The sequence below is a fragment of the Eulemur rufifrons genome, chromosome 18, assembly GCF_041146395.1.
Source record: "Eulemur rufifrons isolate Redbay chromosome 18, OSU_ERuf_1, whole genome shotgun sequence".
NCBI lineage: Eukaryota > Metazoa > Chordata > Mammalia > Primates > Lemuridae > Eulemur > Eulemur rufifrons.
The window spans coordinates 927,623-948,548 of NC_091000.1; the positions used below are offsets into that span (position 1 = coordinate 927,623).

General features: G+C 42.0%; 1 protein-coding gene across 1 annotated transcript in view; it reads left to right on the forward strand.

Annotated features, from left to right (window-relative positions):
- TLL1 (tolloid like 1) overlaps positions 1-20,926 on the forward strand; it is a 163,365-nt gene that overhangs the window by 111,104 nt on the left and 31,335 nt on the right. The window contains exons 10-12 of the mRNA XM_069493212.1: positions 11,170-11,272; positions 13,290-13,406; positions 14,502-14,647. Coding sequence (XP_069349313.1) covers positions 11,170-11,272; positions 13,290-13,406; positions 14,502-14,647 — 366 coding nt within the window. The remainder of the gene's footprint in view (positions 1-11,169; positions 11,273-13,289; positions 13,407-14,501; positions 14,648-20,926) is intronic.

Consider the following 20,926-nt stretch of genomic DNA (forward strand, 5'->3'; position numbering starts at 1 on the left):
GGCAAGAAATGGAATTCAGTGTGTAAGGATTGAAGTGGGAGACACAAGATTCCCTGTATATATTTAGTGTGTCTGATTGGTTACAAATTAAAAATTGTTAAGGAAATCAGGGAGTCGGTTAATTTCTAGATTCTACCTTGAACGCTGACTTCATTCAGGTCCTCCCACTCTTGCCCTGTGTTGATGTTAGTCTTTATTTTCTGGTGGTCACTGTATGATTTCGTAGTTTTCCTTTGACTCCTTCATTGTTCTGGAAGGACCCCAGTATGCTCATTAGCTTTGCTGGAAGTGCAGCTGCAGCCAAAGCGAAGTTGGGTCTTGTCCATGGTGATGGGATGTTGTTTGGGAAGTATCACCATGCGGCGCTGTCCAGGTTCTCAATACACACAAAGAAAACTCTTTGAAGAAAACACTGTGAAACAAAAACAATTTTTACATGCAAAAAATTACAACTTTTTGATACTACATGAATGCATGCATAGTTCTTTATATAGGTGTTTTTAATTAAGAATTATTATCAGTCTGTGTTGTAATGTGGTTATAGGTGTTGATCAATTACTATTTAGGTTCTTTTAATAAGGCTCAGAAAATGTATTATGAAAATCATTCTTAAAAAAGTACTGAAATGAAAAATTTAAAAGATGATAAATTGTGAGAGCAAGTTTAAAGCTCTACATGATTTTTTTTTAAAAGAAAACCTTATATGCAAGATGTCTGTAATAAAAAATATATATTAAAAGAAAACCTTATAGAACATGAAAAATTTGGGAACAAAATTTGTCCAATTAAATCAGTTCATAACAGCAAGATAGTATTACCAATAAAACTATATTTTCCAAAATGTTTCCAATAAGAAGAAAGCAACAAATATTTCTTCTTTTCTATTATTTTTCATGATATTATTTATGATTAGTAAATAAATTGGATTGTTTTAAGTGGCCATTGAATAATACTTACTTGTTTTCATTCTTTGTATCTTTGTTATATTGTCTTTCTCCTAATATTTGGGTTTGTTCTGCTGGGTTTTATTTTTTGTTGTTTTTCTTTGTTTTTGTTTTTGTTTTTTTTACTTCTTAAGTTGGAAATTTAACTCATTAGTTTCAAGCATCTTTTTTATTTTTGCAATACAAGCATTTAGGCTGTAATCTTCCTCTAAGAACTACTCTACCTGAATTTCACCAGCTTGACATATAGTATTTTTGTTATTTTTCAATTCTAATTATTTTTTTCTTTTATTGTTTCTTTTTAACCCACATACTTTTCCAGAAACGTGTTTGTCTTTTTTGCAAACATAGGTTATTTTTTTCAATCATCCTTTTCCTACTCTTCTCCCCCATGTGTCAGTCTGTGTGACGTCAGTCTCTGGGGCAGCCTGGGCTGGTATGGCCTTGGAGTCACCAACTCCATAAAAGTCATCTTTGCTTTAAAAATGTGTTTCGTGCAATGGCTGAGTGCAAAGATCTCTCTATGTGTGCACTAGACTTTTTAATTGTGCTGTTAACATATTCTCTCTTTTTTTTTGTCTGCTCTATCAGATAGTTAGAAAGGGACGCTAATATTAACATTTATATAAGGTTATCCCCATTTTATATGTTATTGTTTTATATTTTTGTTCATGCCTGTTTTTTTATCACACAAATGAGACATTATTATTGTCTTTTGCCCTTTTGGTTTATGATATACAATATTTACTAAATTGTTTTATTGTGGTAAAAAATCATAAAGTTTATCATCTTAACCATTGTTAGTACAACTCGGTAGTGTTAGGTATGTTCATACAAAATGTGTTACAGCAGTGAACGGATCTCCGGAACTTTTTCATCTTGCAAAACTGAAACTCAATGCTCATTAAACAACCGCTTCCTTTCATCCCCTCCCCGGCACCTGGAGACCATCATCTACTTTCTGTTTCTATGAATCTGAGACGTCTCATATAATTAGAATTGTGCAGTATTCGTTGTTTTGTGACTGGCTTATGTCACTTAGCATGATGTCTTCAAGATTCATCCACGTTGTAAGATGCGGCAGAATTTCTCACTTTATAAAGCTGAGTAACATTCCGCCGTAGGCATGGAATATTTGTTTATCCCTTCACCTGCCGATGGGCATCCCGGTCGCCTCTGCCTCCCGGCTGTTGTGAATGATGCCGCCACGGACGCGCTGGGCAGATGCCTCTCAGACCCACTTCAGTGCTTTCGGACGTCCACCCGGAAGTGGGATTGCTGCTCATATGGAAGTTCTATTTTTAATGTTTTGAGGAACCTCCATACCTTTTTTTCATAGTGGTTGCATCATTTTAAAATCTCACCAGGAGTGTGAAGGATTTTAATTTCTCCTCTTCCTCACCACACTTGTTTTCTACTGTTTTGATAACAGCCATCCTGCTGGGCGTGAGGTGGGAGATATCTCATTGTGGTTTTGATTTACATTTTTCTGATGATTAGTGAGCACGGTTTAGGGTTAGTTGAGTATCTTTTCATATGCTTGGTGGCCATTTGCATATCATCTCTGAAGAAATGTTTATTCAAGTTCTTTGCTCATGTTTAAATCAGGTTATTTGATATTTTTGTTGTTGAACAGTAGGAGTTCTTTATATATTCTGGCTATTGAGCACTTATCAAAGATATGATTTGCAAATATTTTCTCCCATTCCATAGGTTGCCTTTCCACTTTGTTGATCGTGTCTTTTTATGCACAAAAGTTTTTAAGTTTGACGTCATCTTATTGGTCTGTTTTTAGTTTTGTTGCCCATGGTTTGGTGTCATATCCAGGAAATCACGGCGACATGCAGTGCCACAGAGCTTCCCCATGTGTTTCCGTCCAGGAGTGGGTCTTACATTTAGGTCTCTAATCAATATTTTGTTAATTTTTTAAATGGTATAAGAGAAAAGTCCAAATTCATTCTTTTGCATGAATGCTTTCTTTCCCCAACACTCTTTGTGAAAGTGTTAAAGTTAAATATTTACTAAATATTTTTATTCAACATTCCTTCTCACATCTCAGACTTCATCATGGCTCATCGTGGTCCTTCTTGTAAGTTTATATTCTAGACTTTTTTAAATTAGAATTTTTGCTGGCTTTTTCTGTTTGAAAATGTGTATACTTTTTACTTGAATTTATAAAAACATAATTTCACTGGTATAGTTGGCTACACTTTCAACTTTGTTGTAAATCAAAACTTACATGTTTGAAAAGTTCATTTCAAATATTTCTTAATACAGATCCCTGGAAATTAAAGTTGAAAGTGATTTAATGAGCACTAAATTTTTTTTTTTTTTTGAGACAGGGTCTAACTGTTGCCTGGGCTGGAGTGCAGTGGTGTAATCGCTATAGCTCACTGCAGCCTCCAATTCCTGGGCTCAGCTGATCACCCTGCCTCAGCCTAGTGGGACTACAGTCACCTGCCACCACACCTGCCTCTTTTTTTTTTTTTTTTTTTTTTTTTTGTAGAGACAAGGTCTCTCTATGTTGCTCAGTTTGGTTTTGAACTTCTGACCTCAAGCGATCCTCCTGCTTCAGCCTCCCAAAGTGCTAGGGTTATAGGCTTGAGCCACTGTGCCTGGCCTAAAAATTTAAATAATATCCATGTAAAATAAATAGACAAAAAATTATTCAAAATGCTGTTGCTTGAAGGTGATTTCTCTTGGTGGTTTTTAAAAATTCTAAAAACTTACATACCTTTCATGTAATAAAATGTATTTTAAGTACATTATAAAACAATTCAAAGCCTCTATTTTATAAACAAGTAAAATTCTGATAGGCATACCTCATACAATGCAAAAAACAAAACTTTAAATAGCTTTACATATGAATATAAACACATAGATGTTATATAAATAATCCAATTAAATCAAGCTGTATAATTCATAAATCATGTGGCCAGTACAAGATCTTTTGATTTCAATAGTATGAGAGTACTTAAGTGTTATAAAGTATGTGAATCTTTAACATAATAGGTCAAAATGAAAATAAACTATATCTCAAAATTTTCATAAATTCTGGAAGCACTAGAATTCGATATACATACTTAATGATAAATACATCAGTGGATTAGGAGTAGAAAGTTTTGTTTACAATCCAGGAAGTAGGAAAAACGAGCATCTATTGGGTGCTGGCCGTGTGCGCTGTTGGAGGTGCTGTGCTCAGCGTCTGCGACGCACCCGGCACCCCTGAGCTGAGCCCCACACCCACCGCTCTGCAGTGAGGGAGCTGGGCTCCAGCAGGGCCGGGCCAGCCTGCCCAGCGTCGCCCCGCTGGCATTCGGAAGGGCTGATCTTACGCTTTTCTTTAGTTATGGATAATGTTTTCTTTTCTCAAAAGTCCAAAAGAGTCAACTAAAAAATAAGCAGGACTACAGGTGTTCAAATAAAAAATATTCAAATCTAACAGATTTTAGAAAACTGAACAATTTACTGAGGGACTTAAATAAACAGAATGACATATCACATACCCAGGGGTAAAGATACAGTATTACGAATTGTCAGTTTTTCCCAAATTCGTATATAGTAATCCCAAATAAATTTCTAACAGATGTTTGTTTTACACCCAGACCAAATTTTTCTAGAATTTATTTTAAAAATAAGAGGATTTGCGTAACCGTGATGGTGTCAATGGGGGAGTGGGTTGCACTATCAGGTAGTAGAAAAATATCAGGAGCTTCAGTAGCTCAAACTCTGTGGTTACGTCAAAGAGGCCTCTGGGCCAGGACAAAGTGAAAAGGCCAGAGTTACACCTGCAGGCCTGGAAGACTTCCGTCATACGCTCATTTCCCAACTAAACTGGGAAAAAGGAAATGTTTTCAATAAATAATACCGAAATCATTTCTGAGGATTTGTGAAAAAATTACACTTTTACTTCATATTGCATATTTTTCTTAAGAAGATGGAAGTGCTTTGTTTTTTATTCTGAAAAAGATTTTGAGGATAGGAATCAAAAATCAGAAAATGTAAAATAACAATTTTTTCAGATTATTTACATAAATCATTTTTATCAAAAATACAAAAAGCACAAATGAAAATCAAAGTGGAGACCTTCCCAGCATGCGGGCTGAGCACGCGTGGGTGCTATTCACGCACAGAGAACTGTCACAAACAGCAGGAAAGGCTGACGCCACAGCAGAAGTGCATGAGGAGCAGAAAGCTTAATGAAGGATTAATGCAAGGGTAAATTCAACAAGATAAGAAATTGTTTATTCTCACTCTTTGTCAGAGAAACTCTATTTGAACCCACAGTGAATTGTCACATGTCACCTAAAGGCAAAACAGAATGATAACATCAAGTGATTGTGAAGATAGATAGCTTCTCAAAGTAAAAATTGAAATAACCTCTCTGAAGGACATTTGGTAATCTGTATCACATTTAAAAAATGTGCCTGCACTTTTACCCAGAAATTTATTCTAGAGCAATTATCTGGGCGTGTGCAAAGATAGCTATTTATAATAATGAAAAATTGGCAACAAAATAAATTTTAAAAACTAAAAGAAAACACTGATTTGAGAAAATGTTTGCAACATGTTGTGAAAATTGAAAAGGAGGTTAAAAGTCATAGGCATAAAAGGTCCAATTTTTAAATTATATCTATTCAAGGCAAATTTATGGAAGACATAATATGCACATCAAAACAAAGCTTAGTTGTACCTACTGGGTTTACAAATAGATTTTATTTCTTCTTTTATTTTCTACAATAAGCATATATTTTCATGCAGGAAAAATATTCTTTTTAAATAAATAAGGCCATTATTGCACAATAATGCACAGAAAGTGTACACTTAAAAATGGTTAAAATGATAAATTTGATGTTATAATATTTTGCCACAATTATTATATAAAATTAGGCTGTCAGTTCACATGTGCGCCTTTCTCGGACTGAGCGTCCCAAGGTGAAGGGTGATCTATGTTGTCTACGGCTGTTCTCGCCGCCCTGCGGCTGGCGCTGCTGCAGTCGAGGACGCACAAGGCGTCGATCCTTCCCCCTCTCAGAACTGACCTCTGAGCAAGGGCAGGTGGCTTATGTCTCCAATGGACTTAATGATTTCTCTTTACCTATATAACCCGTTTAAAAGATGTCATTCGATTTTTTCTTTTGCAAACATTTCTTTTTAACCACTCAGCTATGCTTTACACATGCGAAGTGAACTCAAATGAGTGTGTATGCACTGCTTAAATTTAACAATTACTATGTAGATAGACTTCTGACGCTGTTATAATAGATGTATCTTCTGATGCTTGAGATAAATCCTTGCTGTCAAGAATCTTACAAACCTAGAGCCCTGCAATATAATGGCCAGATCGGAAAAATGGCTGAAGAAAACAGGTACAGCTTGTCGTGAGTCTTGAGGAAGCTTAGATCTTGCTGGGAGATCCAGGCTTGACCGCAGAGAGGGCAGCGTTTGATACGGACTGGAAGGTGTGAAGAATTTCAGGGAACAGGGAAGGGGAAAGTGGAACCCAGGTAGAATTGTGTGCACTTGAGCCAAGACACGGGTGCTGAGATGGGGCTGCTTTGTCAGGGCTCAGCAGCAAGGAGTGATGGGCGTGGGGGTCTTGCGTGTTGAGGTAACGGGAGATGAGGCAGCTCGGTGAGTCCTGCGGCTCCGATGCCCGGGCCTTGCAGGGAAGCAGACTTGGCTGACGTGGCCACAGAGTGTGGGACGACCGGGGAAGGCGAAACTGCAGGCGTCTTGTGGAAGGACCGCAGGGTATCCAGAGAGGCAGCGTTGCCGATGAGAAGGGGGCATGTTGGGGGTACTGCAGAATGTCACCTGTGGAAGTTGGTGACTAGCTGCACACGGGGTGGGTGGGAATTAAGGAAAGAGATAGCTCAGCCCATTCAGGCTGCTGCAACAAAACACCTTAGACTGGGTAATTTATAAACAGTGGGAATTTGTTTTTCAGAGTTCTAAAGTCTGGGAATTCCAAGATCAAGGTGGAGTGGACTCGGTGTCTGGTGAGAGCTTGTGCCCTGCCTCCAAGGTGGCACCTTGTGGCATTCTCATGTGGCCAAAGGGACAGAAGGGACAAAGGGACAAGGGGTTGAACTTGCTCCCTCCAGCCCTTTTATAAGGGCACGAATCCCACCCGTGAGGGGACTACACTAATGACTAATCGCCTCCCAGCAGACACCTCCTAACAGCATCAGCCTGGGTTTAAATTCCAACATACGCATTTTGGAGGGACACACACATTCAAACCACAGCAAGCAGCATAAAAAACAGTTCCAGTGACTTGTAGGCCATGCCACATCAAAGCTCCAAAATCCAGATATTATCATGCAGGTTTAAGTGGAAAAGTTATTTTAGTAGCGTGATCCAACTCTTGTTTTTCACCTGTCGTAGTTAATCCCTGATGGAGATTAGGGTCCAGTGAGGTCTCGCACTTGCCTGTCGTAAGATGAACCAAGGCCCCGAGTTCTCCCCAGTCTTACTTTCACATGTTGATTTTCCCATGAAACTTTAAAATCAAATTGATATTTTTATGTTCCCCAGCACAGATGGATTAAGGAAATTGGATTAATACTTTCACTTCTTGTTCATATTTTCTCAGGGTTTGTGTTGTGAGAAATGTCTGAGTCTATACCATGGAAATAACAATACGTGAGAGTCTTAACAGTGCTCGAGGATGGCCCGAGGCTTTGTGTGTACGTCATCCAGTTACGTTCTTGTGGTTTAATTCTGGTGAGGTTGGCCCCAGACAGTAACGTCCCATTGTGAAACATTGGGTGAAATGTGGGTGAATTGGGTGAATTCGCCCCCCCCCCCCGAGTGAAAACATTCATTCAGCCTCAGGACATTTCCGTGAACCAGCAAACTGAGAAGGTGAACTTGAACCCAAGCCTCTGGCTCCCAGTCAAGAACAGCTTATAGATGTTGGAAAGTTGTAATTTTTTTTTCCCTTTAACATAATACAGTTTCAGAGCACAGCACCTTAATGATCAATTATTCCAGAGACTGGCAAATTTTTCTGGAAAAGACATACCGTGGATGTCTCTGCCTTTGCAGGCTGCACGGTACTTAGCTGTCACCAGTGCTCGTTTCTGACATTGCAGAGCAGAAGCTAACAGTGCGGTGAGGAAGCAGCACCTACAGAGCTTCATTTACACAGACAGGCTGCAGGGGACCGGCCCGCGGGCTGTGGCTCACGGATCCCTGATCTAGTCTCTGAGCTTTACTGCTGAGAACAAACTGCAGTCGCTCTAGAGAATTTACTAGGCTTGTCCAGGCTTCTTGGAGACCAGCAGTCTGTTTTATCTTGCTGCTTTCGATTTTCACATCTCTCTCTGAAGAGCCATTCGGTACTATCAGGCTAATTGGCAAAGTTCGCTCTGCCCAGCATCGTGAGGTGCAGGTGCTGTTCTAACTGGCCTTCCCGTGGTGCTCACGGACTTTGGTAGCCAGTGATGTCTTGTGCTGAAACAGCTTCCTTGATCGTATTCTCTGGAGACTTGCAGACAGCCAGCCCCTGGGACTGTGGACCCACCTTTCTTCAAGGCTCTTCACCCGGCAGCATCGTAAAACAAAGTCTTTAATGAGCAAACTTGGCAGCAGCTGCACCAAATTCATGTTGCAACCAAGACTCCCAACGGGTCACAGGAAATCTTGCAGGTCTTTCCCTTCCATGTTCCAGGGGGGCGATGATTAAGTTTGAATTGGTACTTACTGTCACGAATAAAATATTTATAGAATTAGGTTACGTAGTTTTCACTTTATCCTGCTTTGGGACAAGATGCAATGTGTTTACATAAAATAGCATAATATACACAACTAAATATTTTCCAAGTGCTTTTCATTTGTAATTCAAGTGTGGATTCTGCTGGCAACCTCAGTCAAGGGCCAGGATTTTCCTTCTATAGTCGGCATCCTAAGATCTGATTTTAGAAAACCTATCTTTATTGCGTTTTCTGCTTCTAAAGGACTCTGTGTTTTATATTAGTGTCAGGCCAGTTGTGCTCCTCCATGGTGCTTGGTGTTTAAACTTGAAGATTAAAAACAAGATAGAAAAACTTTCTGCTTGGAGTTATCCCCCCTCTGTGTATGTGCGTGAGTACATACACTTCAAGACTTAAAATATTAACTATTTGTTAGAAATCCAACCGTATTCTTTTCAATTTTGGATGAAATTTGATAATACACATACTTCTAATTTAGCTGATTTTTTTTCCTCATCAAGGAAGAAGTTGAAAGTATTTGGACATCATTATAAAACTCCCCGTAAGAGAGAAGCCACAAAAATGAACCTTGGGGTCTCTGTTTGTGTCTGGGTTCTAGTTTTGCTGTCTCTGCTGTAATAAACAAGTTCATATATGATCAAACAAAGTTGAAAGCCTGGTGGTTGCTATGGGAAAACATAAAATGCAGAATGAAACGTAATATCAGGCTGCAGCATTCTCCATTGGTAGCAGACTTAAAGTAAACACAAAGTCAAGGGGAGAGGCCAGAATATATCGTACACGTAATTTAATGTTGGATTGGTATTCAAAGATGGAGAAACAAATGTTTAAGGAACGTCACAAAAATAACTTAGATACTAAGCCATTTTGATAGTCAAGTGTTGAGGATTATGAAGGAGAAAGAAAAGAACAGTTCTTTGCCCTTGAATAGAGCAACATTTTGCAAACTTTTGTAAACAGTTTTTGAAAGTACTTAGAACACTAAAATTAGGTGAATGGAAGGAAAAACAAGGAAAAAAAAACTGCAAACCAGGAAGACAGAAGTGGACGATTCTATTGAATGAAACGAAATCGTGCCACAACTTAGTGTGTTACATTTCAAAACCAGTGTACTTTCTTATCATTCCTGGGTTTCGTCTCTGTGTCACCAGGAAAGCTCACGTCCACCTATCATAGACACATCCGAAGCCAGCTTTGGTGACCGTTTGGTCAGTGGTCACTCGGGCGCCTGGCGCGAGGTGCCCAGAGAAGCACCTGCGCTCACGCTGCATCTTCATGGCGGGAAGGGTCAAGCCGGTGCGGCGTCCGTTTGCCGCACCTGGTGCTGACCTTTCTGTTAGCCATGGCGCGCGGGAAAGGGCGGAAGCATGTTTTCCAGCACAGAACTCGAGGCACCTTCCTGGAATAGGGATTTAGGATTGAATGATAGTATGCATGTTCCCTCCCTCCCTTTGGCATTCCTTGAGAGTTCTCTTGGTTCAGCTTTTGTATCGTCACAAAAGGGTTCTTTGGATATTACTACAAACTATGGTTTTATAGTAAGAGCATTTCAAATGTACATAATCTGTTGCTTTTGGCCAAAGTCCATTTCAGTTTTTAGAGTAACAAACAGGTTCACGATGAGCTTCAAGTATCTCAGGTATTTTAAGAATGATATAGAGTTAGAATGAATTTTTGAATATTAAAAAATTCCAGAAGGATCTCACTGCATCAGAGAAATGCATTTCTCATGTTCGTTTGGCTCTACTGCTGGTGTAATCAAGGTAAAGAAAGACTTAATTATTTGAAAAGTAGAGTCCTTTCATAAAGCAGTAAGAAAGTTGTCTTTCCTGGAATTGTTCTTGAATTATTTTTGCAAAAACAGCGTCATTCCCAAACAAAGTGTGGAGTAAAGGGTTATGTACAAAATCATCTAACTTGAAAGGTCTTTGAATGTATATCGTTGGGTCTAGAGAGGCACAGGGGCATCTGCCTTTGATTATCGTTGGAGGATAAGTTTGGATTCTAGGGCTGTATTTAAAACATGTCAACATACACAATGATATTATGTTCTGGGAATATGCCACGCGGTGGTTATTTTTAACATAATTACAGATGTCTGATCGTCCTTTAAATAAATTATTAAGAAAAAGACATTCATGGAAAAATTGGAATTCTTCATGGTTCAAATCAGGCTTATTTTAGGAAAATTCAAAACGGAGTATTTGAATCAAGATTTTTGCTTGCTTTATAATTGTTCAAATTAACTTCACAGAAACTTAGGGTTAATCGGTAAAATGTTCAGTTTGTTCAACTGTTAACATAGTGCATCTACTGATACTGTTAAACATTAAAGAGAGTGAGAAAATGTGATTTTGAAATGTTTGTTAAGAACAAATGTTAGGGTGCCACGACTGTGGACAAAGAATTAGCTGTCGCTGTGCACCTGGGCTCCCGTCCCCCGGGCGCCGGGTCACGCGTGTGGCCGCCCCTGCTGCTCTGAGCGGTGTCTCCTCCCCTTGCAGGTCGTGCTGAACTTCACCACCATGGACCTGTACAAGAGCAGCCTGTGCTGGTACGACTACATCGAAGTCAGGGACGGCTACTGGAGGAAGTCGCCACTCCTGGGTAGGGACTTGAGCCCCCGTGTGGCCGTGCCTGCCTTCTGTCCCGTCCACTGGGACCGCGCCTCACAATGCTGCTGTGTTTTTAACTTAGGAATCATAGTTTTGATTTTAAAAAATCCAAATGAACTGTGCGTGCACATGTTGTGTGTGTGTGTGTTGGTGTGGTCTGAGTCTTCCGTGGGGCGGTGGCGTGCGAGCTGTTAAGTGCGCGGTTGGTGGCTGGCTTTCCAAGCCCAGCATGTCAGCTCTTACTACGGACATCACAGTTTTGCTTCTCAGAGAGTTTTGTGGCTCAGAAGAGGCATTTGTAGTTTGTGTCGTCAGTTGTGGCTCAGATTCGGTGCCCAGGAAGGTCTGCTGCCAGCGTCTGACCGCAGACCACGCTGTGGACTCTCACGAGGAGGCTCAGTGTTGCCCTCTGTTCTGCTCGGAGGTGAGAGCTGCTGTGAGCCGTGAGCATCTACTCTGTATTGATCCTTTTTTTGAGATTGTGGCTTTATTTTTAGAAGTTGCTTTGCTCAGTTGTGTTTGTGTGCTGTACCGATCTTTTTTTTTTTTTTTAACATCTAAAACCTGCTGAATGGACACTATTGTATTAAAAGTGCCAGAAGCCTTAGTTAATCCGAGAACTCTGTAGAAATGTTTAAAAATAAGGAAAAAATGAAGAACTGAATTAATGTAAGGTTGAGGAAAACAACCTCAGGTCGAGTTGAGGAAAACATTGTCTTTGACATTTAGTTTCTTAGCTGAGATGGAGCAATTTGCTATACGTCTGTGCAGTCCAAAGAAAACATTTCATTAAGCTCGTTAGAGAATGCAATCTAAAGCCAACGTTTTGGAAAGCGCTTTCTCCTGGAGCGCTGTGAGTGTCGCGCACCTTACCGTACGACGGTCTCCCGAAGTCACTCCACGCAGTCACGGTGGGGAGCCTTTCCGCTGTTTCTTCTAGGACCTTCTCTGAAAGTGTAGCCTCAGATTGGCAGCACCAGAACCACCTGGACAGTGGCTAGAGTTGTGGAAACTTGGCCCCGCTCCAGGCTCTCTGAGTCAGAGACCTCACGTTAATAGTTTTCCTGGAAATTGAGCAGCGCACCGCAGCCTGAGCAGCGCTGCCCTGTGCTGCCCGCCCCTGATTCACCTGGCACCTGGCTGTTAGGATGGGCGTGCTCTATGCAAGCCGGCTGCCATGTCTGTGTGCTAAAGCTGTGTCATGCCCAGGGCACACAGAAACGGTGACGTGTAACGTGTTTGTGGGATTATCCACGTGTATTGTCATATTTAACCATCTTGTCGTGTGAAAGCTCGAGCATAGAGGCAGCATGCACAATAATAAATGAAAGGTATTTTTGGAAGGGTGGGGAGGAGAGGAGGGGGTGGCGTGTTGTCACGCTCAGCGGCTCCCACACGTGCCTGTGGATGCAGACGCAGAAAGAGTCAGAGCTCACACGCACGTCCTCTGGTACTGTTGCTTTCCTGCCTGTACCAGGCAGGTTATGCCGGTAAGCACGAGACAGAGCGTGTTCGATAACATAAGACACTTGGAGACTTGGGGTAGCTTAGGGGTTTTCCTGAGGCGTTACCCTTGAACCTGGCTAGACAAGAACTCCACTCTGAGCTGAGAGCGCGTCCGTAACCAAGTGTCTCCCCTGCTAGTGGCCAGACTGGCGTGAAGCCGTTTCTCAGGGTGACTTGCGCCTCTCGTTCCCTGTGGAATAGCATTCCCCACCTGGGCGCACCATGTGACCCTTTACAGACATGCTTTGTGGGCTCCACGTAGCGTAAGGATGCTGACGTCAGTCAGCCAGGCTGAGGCTGGCGGTCAGATTCTTTACAATAGATATGGAGAGACTGTTTTATTTATCTGCCATTTAAGTATTAAGGCTCAGTTATGGCTCTAATCACGTGATAGAAATATGAACCCAATCATTGTTTATGTATATTATTTCTAGCCAGTATGAAAAGCAATTAGAATATAGAGTCATATTTAGGAATCTCTTTTCATTTTTTGTTTCTTTTAGGTAGATTCTGTGGGGACAAAGTGCCTGAAGTTCTTACCTCTACAGACAGCAGAATGTGGATCGAGTTTCGCAGCAGCAGTAACTGGGTAGGAAAAGGCTTCGCAGCTGTCTACGAAGGCAAGTCCCCTTGGGTTTCAGAAATCAGTTCGTCTTAGATCTCGTAACAGAAAGGACCTTCCTTTCAATTTCATTACAGCAGTATTGTAACCGTATTTTAAGATTACGAAATTTTCTGAACCTGCATTATTATATTCACAAGGATGATTTTAATAACAATAGCCAGTAAACCTAAATCGCAAGGACAACCTATACTCTGCTATCAGTGATGTAATAACGTCTGTTAGTAAATGTGCTCAGGGATGTGTGGGAAAACACAAATGGCACGAGAGTTCTGAAACTTCGTTTCGTGATGGTGTTAAACTATCGTGAGAGATTACCATTTTCCTCTGTGCTGACTTTGTCTGTTTGGACCCTGTGTTTCTGGAATACTCTATTACGAGAAACCGCAGAGACAGCCACTGTGCACGTTTCTGGAGCATCCTTTGTCTAAGTGAGGGAGTCCGCATTCCAGGAGGAACTTCCTCAGTGCTTTGCTCACCCCTCTCTAAGCAGCGAAGTGCTTCCTGCCTCCTGGCTTTCAGAAAGCCCCTGTCTCTGCAGCTTGTGGGTGGAGGGGCCCATCCTCCCGTGGGAGTTTAGGTGATTTCGGAGACAGATTTCTGCTGCCCTTGAACATTTACGTGGACGGAGGCATTTGGTTCTGAAGATGAACCGTGGAGCAGCGAGGAGGTGACGGGCGGGAGGCACAGCCCCTGAGCTCGTGACGGAGACCCAGCGAGGTCCCTCCAGGGTGAAGCTTCTCCTCACCTGCCGTCAAATCACCAAACGAGACATCTCAGGGAATCACAGAACAAACTCACAAAGAATAAATTTATAAAATCACTAAAGATTTTTAGCAGTTAAAAAAATACTAAAATACATTTTTGTTAAGATGTGATATAACGACAATTAAAAACTATGGTTTCCTTGGCTGATGGTTGTGTAGCATTTATAGGTAAGTGGCTAGGATTTGACCCTCCGAGCGTTTGCCCGGGGTGCGCAGGCGCTCTGCGTGTGGTGACCGGCCTGTGTGCTCGGACGCGGGAGCTGAACTCACACAGGAACGCACCGCGGCGTATCTGGTTCACCTTTGCTCGTTTCTGCTTTCCTCAGCCGTCTGCGGGGGCGAGATCCGCAAACAGGAGGGGCAGATCCAGTCTCCTAACTACCCCGACGACTACCGCCCCATGAAGGAGTGCGTGTGGAGGATAACCATGTCCGAGGGCTACCACGTCGGGCTCACCTTCCAGGCCTTCGAGGTAAAGTCTTTGAGGCCGTCTGCGAAGTGTGTGCTCCATAAATGACGGTGGCGTTTGAGGGAGCCCTCATTAAACTGGCAAGGAGACGGAGAGCCAGCCTGGTAATCAGCCGAGCAGCAAAGGATCCTATAAAATGGGACATCAAGGGAGAAAGGATTTTTTCCTTCCCTCTTGTCGCAGACGTTTTCAAGAAGATTAAAGTGAGTTTACGTGATCTGTGCTGTGTGATTAGAATGTTTGAAGTCCTGACAACAGTGTGTTTTGACAAATAAATGCACAGGCTCGTTTTACAAGGCTGCTCGGAGGGTCCGTTGAATAACGGAGCCTTTACTTCTCTTCTGAACTCAGAGGCCAGAAGGCAGACAGTCTCTCGTAGGGGGAATAATCTATTTTCACCTCTTTTACAATTACACAGATAATTCTTTATATCAAAAATGGGGATTCAAGTATTCTTAGGAGCTTTCGCCTCCCTCAGAGATACCCGGCCGGGATCGGCGGCGGTTGTGCGATTCAATGAAGAGCAGAGAAACCAAAGGCCAGTCAGGATTTCAGATCAAAGTCGGGTCCCAAACTTCCAGGTGGCTAATGCGTCACTTCTGTGGATGAGGGGAGCCGAGTTAGGGCTTAGAAGCCAAGTGGGGGCATTTGTGAGGGACTGCAGAGTGTGTTTAAATCAGAGTCAGTCTGTGCATTGGGAGTCCAGGGCAGAGAAGGGGGTATGAGCGGGGGGGGGGGGGGGGGGGGGTGGCAGGTCCTGGCAAGAGTTAACTATGTAGATGCCATAACTGGAGGTTATTTCATCCCTGATGAGAAGGTTGGGTCGCCGTCCGAGTGGTCAGAAGGCGGAAGGGATTCCCACCCCTGCCAGGGGTACCGAGTGCCGTGGCCGCGGCCTGGTCTCTGTACCATGGCCGCAGGAGCCAGGGGACCCCGGCATTGCCAGTGAGCGCAGTGCCGCGCCCTCCCCTGCAGGCCTGCGCGTGTTTCTCTGCTGCTTGTCCCCATCCCCTTGCAAGTACCATTTACCTTCCCTGACATATTTCCCTTTGTTATGAAAAACACATATTTCCTGCTTTGATCATGATGTTGTATTTTATGCTCCTGACCCTTTTTGCATTTTTGGAGACCTCAGTTCTGAGATTATTTGATTCACAGTTGAATTTTGTCATTTTAATGGGCCATTGCTCAAATAGGCCAACTTATTGTTAACAGTGGACTAAAATTGGATAGAAAAATTTCACCCACAATTTAGACGAAAACAGCTGGTTTGAAGAAAAATTATCTACCCAGCGGCCATATTACTGTGTTTTGTGATGTTTCTAGAATTAAGAGATTGACCACGTTTAATGTATAGCTCAGTGTTTCGTGGGATTCTCCCCTGGCAGAAGTGGTGCTGGAGGACGCAGGCCTCCCCGAGTCTGAACCTGAGACGCAGGGAGGTGCTGGCTTAGTTGGTTTGCAGTTTTATTTTTTCGGTTTATGACTATCATAATGGCCTTCAAACATAGGGTATCGTAGGACGAATAGAAAGGATTCCCACCTCAGACACTCAGAGCGGTGCCTGACGCATAGCGGCCACTTAGTAACACCTGTGCATTGCGCGAACAGGGTCACCGCGCCTCTGGGGCAACAGGGCGTGATTGGGCTGAGCGCGCGTTTTGTTCGTCATCTCCAGTGTCCTGTCCACTCTTGTTCTTTATTTCCTATGTTTCTGCCTCCTTTGTTTATATGCTGGACATATTGTAATATCTAACAGGCCTCATCGTTAAGTGACCAAGCGCTTGGTGGTTTTGTCTGCCTCGCTAAACGCCCTCTTCCGCGGTTTATTTCCGTGTTATTTCAGTGCTTGGTTTCATCATTTACCCAAGGAGCACCCATAATTCCACTTTTTCTCCTGAAACCTGTAGCCAATCCGTCAGCACAGGGCGGTTGCTTTGCCATCAAACTGTACCCATATGTGATGACTTGACGCCACACCATGCCCACCCAACCCCTCTGCCCGGGACTTGCGATGGGGTCCCCCCCCCCCCCCCGCTGCCCCGACCCCCTGTGGTTGGTCTTGGACTTCCCAGCCCCTAGGATGTGAGAAATACGTTTCTGTTGTTTGTAAACCACCCCGTCTATGGGGTTTTCTTACCCCATCTAGAATGGGCCAAGACGGGAAGCTTTTCCTTCCCTAGGCGTTGCGGGATACATTGTTTCGTAAGATGGATACAGTGTAGTGAGTTTGTATATAAATATGGAGCCCTTCTGGAGTGAATTTGGAAAGCCATCATGTGTTCGGCAGCAGGGTCATTTGTAAGGAAGCTTCTAGTACTCCTATTTTATTTGAGAACTTTCGGCATGCAGAAATGCAGACAAGAAAATGTTTGGGAGACTGGAAATGTTTATAGTAACAACTTCAAAGAAATGTCAATAAAGCAGAAAAGTGAAATAAATCTGGAGCTTACTTTTGTTTAAATTCAAATCCTCACATACATTAATTCAAGTAGGATTAAGTTTGAGGTCCGTGTCAACATGACTGCACGTCCTGACCTGGCGATACTTTGCTTATGAAACCCAGAGATGTTTAGCAGCCTCAGCCGCCGCCGCTGCAAGCTGTGACTTTCTGAACTGTGCGCTTAAGTTTTTATCTGGGTACTTGGTAGATTGCCTGTCTGAAAGTAATCCTTTAAATCCCTTAAATATTTTTTATTAGTTTACAATAAGTAGACTAGTCTTTGTGAATGAACTGAGAAGTTGAGATAAGGAGGTTTTAATTAGTTAACGATTTTCTGCTGGCTGTGTACTATTTTGGGGTGCTCAGCTAAGTGTATTGGTAATGACTATAACAGAAGAGTTAAGTAGCTCTTCGTGAATTATGGTTTAGGCTATAATTGCATCCGAAAGATTAGCACTTGTTAGTTTAAATAAACTTGCCCAAGATCACATAACTGGTGGCACTGTGATTGAAACCAAGGCAGGTCTGTGCATTTATGTCGCCGGGTCCTGCTAGCAAAGAGAGGCGTTGGTGTTTTATCATGGCACTCGACTCTTCCTTTTCATACTCTCTCCACGTGTACATTGTGTGTTTAATCACCTGTGTCAGTCAGTCAGGGGCGTGTCTGTTTATTCACCACTGTTTACATACTATGGCCAGATAATATGCACTTGATAGTATGTGCGTATTATCTCACCATAGCAAGTGTTCAATAAGATTATTGAATTCATGAGTAAATGCAATATACTTGTGTCATGGAGGAAGAAAAATGAAGTGACAGCATTTAAATAAATGATTCACATGAAAATAAACCTAAGCAAGACTCATGCTGTTGATTTTAACATGTTTGAACATATTTTTCTCCCTATTTTTTAGTTGTAATTATCTACATATTACTATACTTAATTTAATATTAAATGTTACTAATAATATTGTGAAATAATGAAGTATAAAATTAAAGATAATTATCTATGTATTAAACTTTTCCCTTTTTTATTCAAAATTTCTTTTGTTCATAGCATTAGACTTTACTAGATTTTTTTCATTCATCATAGTTTTCTTTAACATTTTCCTCAAAAGCAAAAAACTTTGCTTTAACATTGCTACAAGTGTCTATCATTTTAAATGATATTAGCTACGAAAGTTGTATCAATTTGATAGCATTAATCATATCTGATTGCATAAATTATATTTTAAAACTACATTGTAACAGTCATGGTGGTACATTTTTATTATAGTAAAATATACATAACATAAAATTTACCATCTTAACCGTTTTTTAAGTGTACAGCTCAGTAGAGTTTAGTACATCCACTGTCGAGCAGCCGATCTCCAGACCCCCTTTCCGCCTTGCAGAGCTGAAACTCCACACCCACTGAGCAGCAAGGCCCCACACAACTCTCCCCGGAGTCTGGCAACCATCATTCTTTGTCTCCACGAATTCGACTACTCCTAGGTCCCTCATATAAGTGAATCATGCAGGATTTATCCTTTTTGTGACTGGCTTATTTCCTTGGCATAATGCCTCCCAGCTTCACCCATGTTGTAGCGTGTATCAAAATTCCCTTCCGTTGAGGCTGAAGAGTATTTTATTGTATGTATACACCGCATTTTGTTTATCCTTTCATCTGTCAAAAACACCTGGGGTGTTCCCACCTTTTGGCTATCGGGAGTAATGCCGCTATGAACACAGGTGTACAACTGTCTCTGCCAGATGCGCTTTCATTTCCTTTGGGTGTTTCCCCAGAGGTGGTGTTGCTGGGTCACGTGCTGCTGTGATTCTCTTTTTACTTGTTCAGGGAGCGTGGGACACCTTTCACTGAGCCTAGTATCTGGAAATTTTGGAGTCTTGAGAGCTCTTTGTAAATAATTTGGCACTGCAATAGATGTTTGTGCAATGCTGTATTTATTTGGAAATTTGGTTGTAAACTGAGGCACAGCCTGTGCCCGGGTCCTGAGGCCTGTGCCCGGGTCTTGAGGCCTGTGCCCGGGTCCTGAGGCCTGTGGCCAGGTCCTGAGGCCTGTGCCCGGGTCCTGAGGCCTGTGCCCGGGTCCTGAGGCCTGCGTGTTCCCCGGACGGGTCTCCCTGGGTGCTAACGCTCCCTGCGTGCACTCACCATACGTGCTGCCCGGGGGGCAGTTTCAGAGTGAGAGGTTGACTACATTTGGTTAAATTTAGTTTATTTTAGTTCTTTTAAATAGAAATCATTCACTTCCGATGGTTCCTGTCCACCCTGCAATTAAACATACGAGCCCTCACTTAGTAATGAAATGTAATGCTAATCCCTCAGGCCGGTCTCTGTACTCATTCTTGCTTCTCTGTGTATTTGGATCTACTTCCAGTACCATTTAAATATCAGTTTTCTGAAAAATGTCCAGAGCTGACTGTCACTTTGACCATATTCTCTCTGTACTTACCAGTTCTGTTTATGTCATGATAAACTTGCCACATTCGTTTATGGTTTATGCTCTAATTACCTTAAAGTCTGTGATAAATCAGCATTGTCATTATCAAAACATATTTATTATGTGTAATTGTGCATGACATCGTGTTTAGCTCCCAGCCCTTTGAACTGAGTCCCTGCTTTAACTCAGGAAGAAACTGCTCTTTCTTTCTTTCCCTCTTTTCTTCCTTCCTTCCTTTCTTTTTTTTCTTAAAGTCGTTGACTGTGGTGTTCTTTTTCTCATGGAGCGTAAGGTTACCGGCATAACATCAGCGGGCCTGATTTACATTTTAGCTTCAGCCATGTTTGTTTCTATCCCTTCCATTTATGAATTGATGAAGTAATTTGATATAGTGGGAGAAATGACACAAATAAAATAACTCAAACTTTCGTCTGTGCTTGCTGTAGATGTAGTTGATGAAACAGTTATAATTAACTATGCTTGATAGTTATAATTAACATCAATAGAGAGGATTCATTGTGCAGGCCTCGCACTTAAGATTAAACCGAAAAATATGTAACCCAAGACCGTTCAGGTCCTTGGTAAGATGCGTAGGGTTCCTGCAGTGAAGGGATCATGTATTTCTGAGTGCCATGAGTTCGTGTAGGTGAGGCACGGATTCTTCTCTAGGCAACTCGACAACTGCAGCTTTTACCATGTGAGCATTCAGTGTGTGTTTCTATTTTGTTACCCCAATAGCAGGTGCATAATGTTTAATATGTAAACAATACATAATTGATAAAGAGGTACTAGTGGAATTCATCCTAAAATTAGTTATTTTTACGCATGCAATATTTATACTTTGTGTATCTTATAAAATATTTAAACCTCCAATTTTTACTAAATAACCAGTGAATAATATTGTGAATTAAAATTTAAAGTGATGTGTATCTGTTAAAATAACAGAGTGAGTTTTATGGACCAGGCAACATAAATTATCCCATTTCTTTCTTGCTTTTTTTGAGACAGAGTCCTGCTCTGTCACCCCCGCTCGAGTGCAGTGGCATTATCATAGCTCACAGCAGCCTCCAACTCCTGGGCTCAAGCAATCCTCCTGCCTCAGGCCCCGGAGTAGCTGGTATTGCAGGTGTGCACCACCATGCCCTGCCAATTTTTTTATTTTTAGTAGAGACGGGATCTCACTGTTGCCCAGGCTGGTCCAGAACTCCTGAGCTCAAGCCAACCTCCTGCTTCGGCCTCCCGGAGTGCCCGGATCACAGGCGTAGCCAGAGAAAGAGCAAGATAGGTTCACCACGCTTGTTACAACACAGGGGTCTGTTCTCCGTTCTGTGGTTGGGGAAAAGGAAGAAGCAAATGTCGTACTTAGTTTTCACGAAATCTGTGCTTCAAAATCT